Source organism: Condylura cristata, unplaced genomic scaffold, assembly GCF_000260355.1.
Source record: "Condylura cristata isolate star-nosed mole 26May11 unplaced genomic scaffold, ConCri1.0 scaffold00032, whole genome shotgun sequence".
Lineage (NCBI taxonomy): Eukaryota > Metazoa > Chordata > Mammalia > Eulipotyphla > Talpidae > Condylura > Condylura cristata.
This window is the reverse complement of record NW_004567133.1, coordinates 16,293,098-16,295,344: the sequence shown is the minus strand read 5'-3', so window position 1 is coordinate 16,295,344 and position 2,247 is coordinate 16,293,098. Positions and strand designations below refer to the sequence as shown.

Genomic DNA, 2,247 nt, shown 5'->3' with positions numbered 1-2,247 from the left:
CTCCCTCGGCCCAGTTCCCACCGCCGCCGCCGCCCGCCCACCGGCTGGCCCTCGCCACCTTCCTTCCCCTCCCCTCGAAGCGCCCGGGCGGCTGGCTGGTCCGGGCCCTCCCGGAGCCCCGGGGACTCTCGACGACTGTCCGGGCTTCCTGTGGCGCCGAGGCGGTGGGTGAGTGGAGCCGTAGGGAAGGAGTGTCCACCTCTGCACGCCTGTGCATCTAAAGGGCCGTCGTGGGGGGGCACGTGAGGCCCTGAGGGGCCAGGGTGGTGCGCGCCGTTGCAAGCCTTCACCGTCCCCCGCTTCTTTCCTTCCCTTCTCTCCCCGCCTACCCCCACACCCCACCCCTCAGTTCATTCACTGTCCGCCTGCCCACCGCCCAGAGAATCTTCGCGGTGTCGCCCCAAACGTCTGGGGCAGCCTTGGACGCTGGTTGACTGACTGCACGATCTCAAGGTAGCTGGGGCCCTCCCTACCCTGGAAGTTTTCCCACCACTTACTCCTGCCAGACCAGAGTTGAGTGGACTGGAAGGCAGGAATTCCTCCCCCGGAATCCACCCCAGCCCCAGGTCACCCCCAGAGAGGTGTTGTTATTCACACACATTCTCACAAATGCTAATGAACACTTCTCAGATGCAAAGGACCCCTTCTCTGACAGCGGGGAGGGGTGGGGAGGGCAGACCAGGCCAGTTCTGCCCAGGCCAGGGTGCCAGGGAGTGATTATCTGCCTATGGGGATCCACCCTGGCCAACCTTATCTAGAGGCTACATTCAGAACCAGCCCCAGAATTAGGAGGAAAAAGGGTCCCCTACTGGCTGGGAGTCCACTGCCTAAACCATGAAATACTACTTGGCAATTAAAAAGGGTGAGGCAAGGACGTTGGCTACCACCTGCTCAGGCCTTAGAGGCTTTGTGCCTGAGTGAAAGAGCCAGGCACAAAGACCCTGCGCCTCCATTCACCTGCCGGTGGAGAACATGCAAATCCATCTAGGAGACAAAGTAGCTTAGGGACTTGGGGTGAAGGGCTTGAGGAGTGACCGCTGGACAGTCCAGGATTTCTTTGGAGATGTGATGAAAATATCCTGAAGTTTGATCTGGCAGACAGTAGCCAACTCTGAATATACTAAAAGCCCTGAATTGTAACTTGGACCAAACATGAGGGACATCTCATAAAATAAAACTTTTATTTTTTTACGATTTATTTATTAATGCATACGAGACCTGGGGTTAGGCCAGAGGTGCGGGCATGAGCACATTCACCAGAGACAGAGTGGGGAGCAGAACAGGCAGATCGACTGAAATATACTGCTGAGGGGAGCAGTGGGTGGGACAGCAGAGGTCTGCGGCGCCAAGTGGGTCAGCTCCAGGGCCGGGGATCAAACTCGTGCTGCGGTGGCTGCGGATGGCTGCATAGTGCTGTGCTTTTGACCTGTTGCGCCACCTAGGGGGGCCCCAAAACTTATTTCTTTTTAAAGGGGGTATCTTGGAAAGGACACGAGTGAGTGAGAAGGATCAGAGTAGCCAGGGCTGTGGGAAGTCCAAGGGGCTGGACTTGGTGGAAAGAGGAGTGAAGCACTCCAGAATTTTGACCCAAGCGACTCACTGGATGAGGGTGGTGCTGGCTCACTAGCTTGGCGAGGTCTGGGGGAGGCCTGCTGGGTGGGGAGTATTGGACAGCTATGTGCGTTGTGCTGCTCAGGCATCCAGGGGAGCTGGCAGGACTTGGCTGGATGAGGTGCCCCACAGAGTCCATGGGTCGGCCTACAGGTGTAGACAAGGCCTGGTGGCCACCAGGCCAGTGATAGCAGGACAGATGGGGCTGTTTTCTGAGATTGATACTAGGGGCAGCAGCCGGGGAGACACGCGCACAGCTCCCCCCCACCCCCCAAGTCCCAAGCTCTGGGACTTCTTGCACCTTGTCCTTATCTTTCACTGGGGGGCAGAGAGTAGGTGAGAGGTCACCTCTAGGCTGCCACAGCCACAGAACACGTGTGGAGGCCAACCAAGAAAGCCGAGACTCAGCGACTCCGGGACTCCACAGGGCTGGCTGGCCTGTTTACTTCTTCCCCTGGTAAAATTATATCTGCGTGAGCTAGGAAGCCCATTTGCAGAGAGAAGGAAGGGGTGTGTGTGTGTGTGTGTGTGTGTGTGTGTGTGTGTGTGTGAAGCCCATTTGCAGAGAGAAGGAAGGTGTGTGTGTGTGTGTGTGTGTGTGTGTGTGTAGATACATATCGATATGTTTAAATGTGC

General features: G+C 57.2%; 1 protein-coding gene across 1 annotated transcript in view; it reads left to right on the top strand.

The window, feature by feature from the left end:
* LOC101627059 (chromosome unknown open reading frame, human C16orf72) overlaps positions 1-2,247 on the top strand; it is a 120,966-nt gene that overhangs the window by 20,693 nt on the left and 98,026 nt on the right. The window contains exon 6 of the mRNA XM_012731659.1: positions 15-168. Within this exon, the coding sequence (XP_012587113.1) occupies positions 15-168 (154 nt within the window). The remainder of the gene's footprint in view (positions 1-14; positions 169-2,247) is intronic.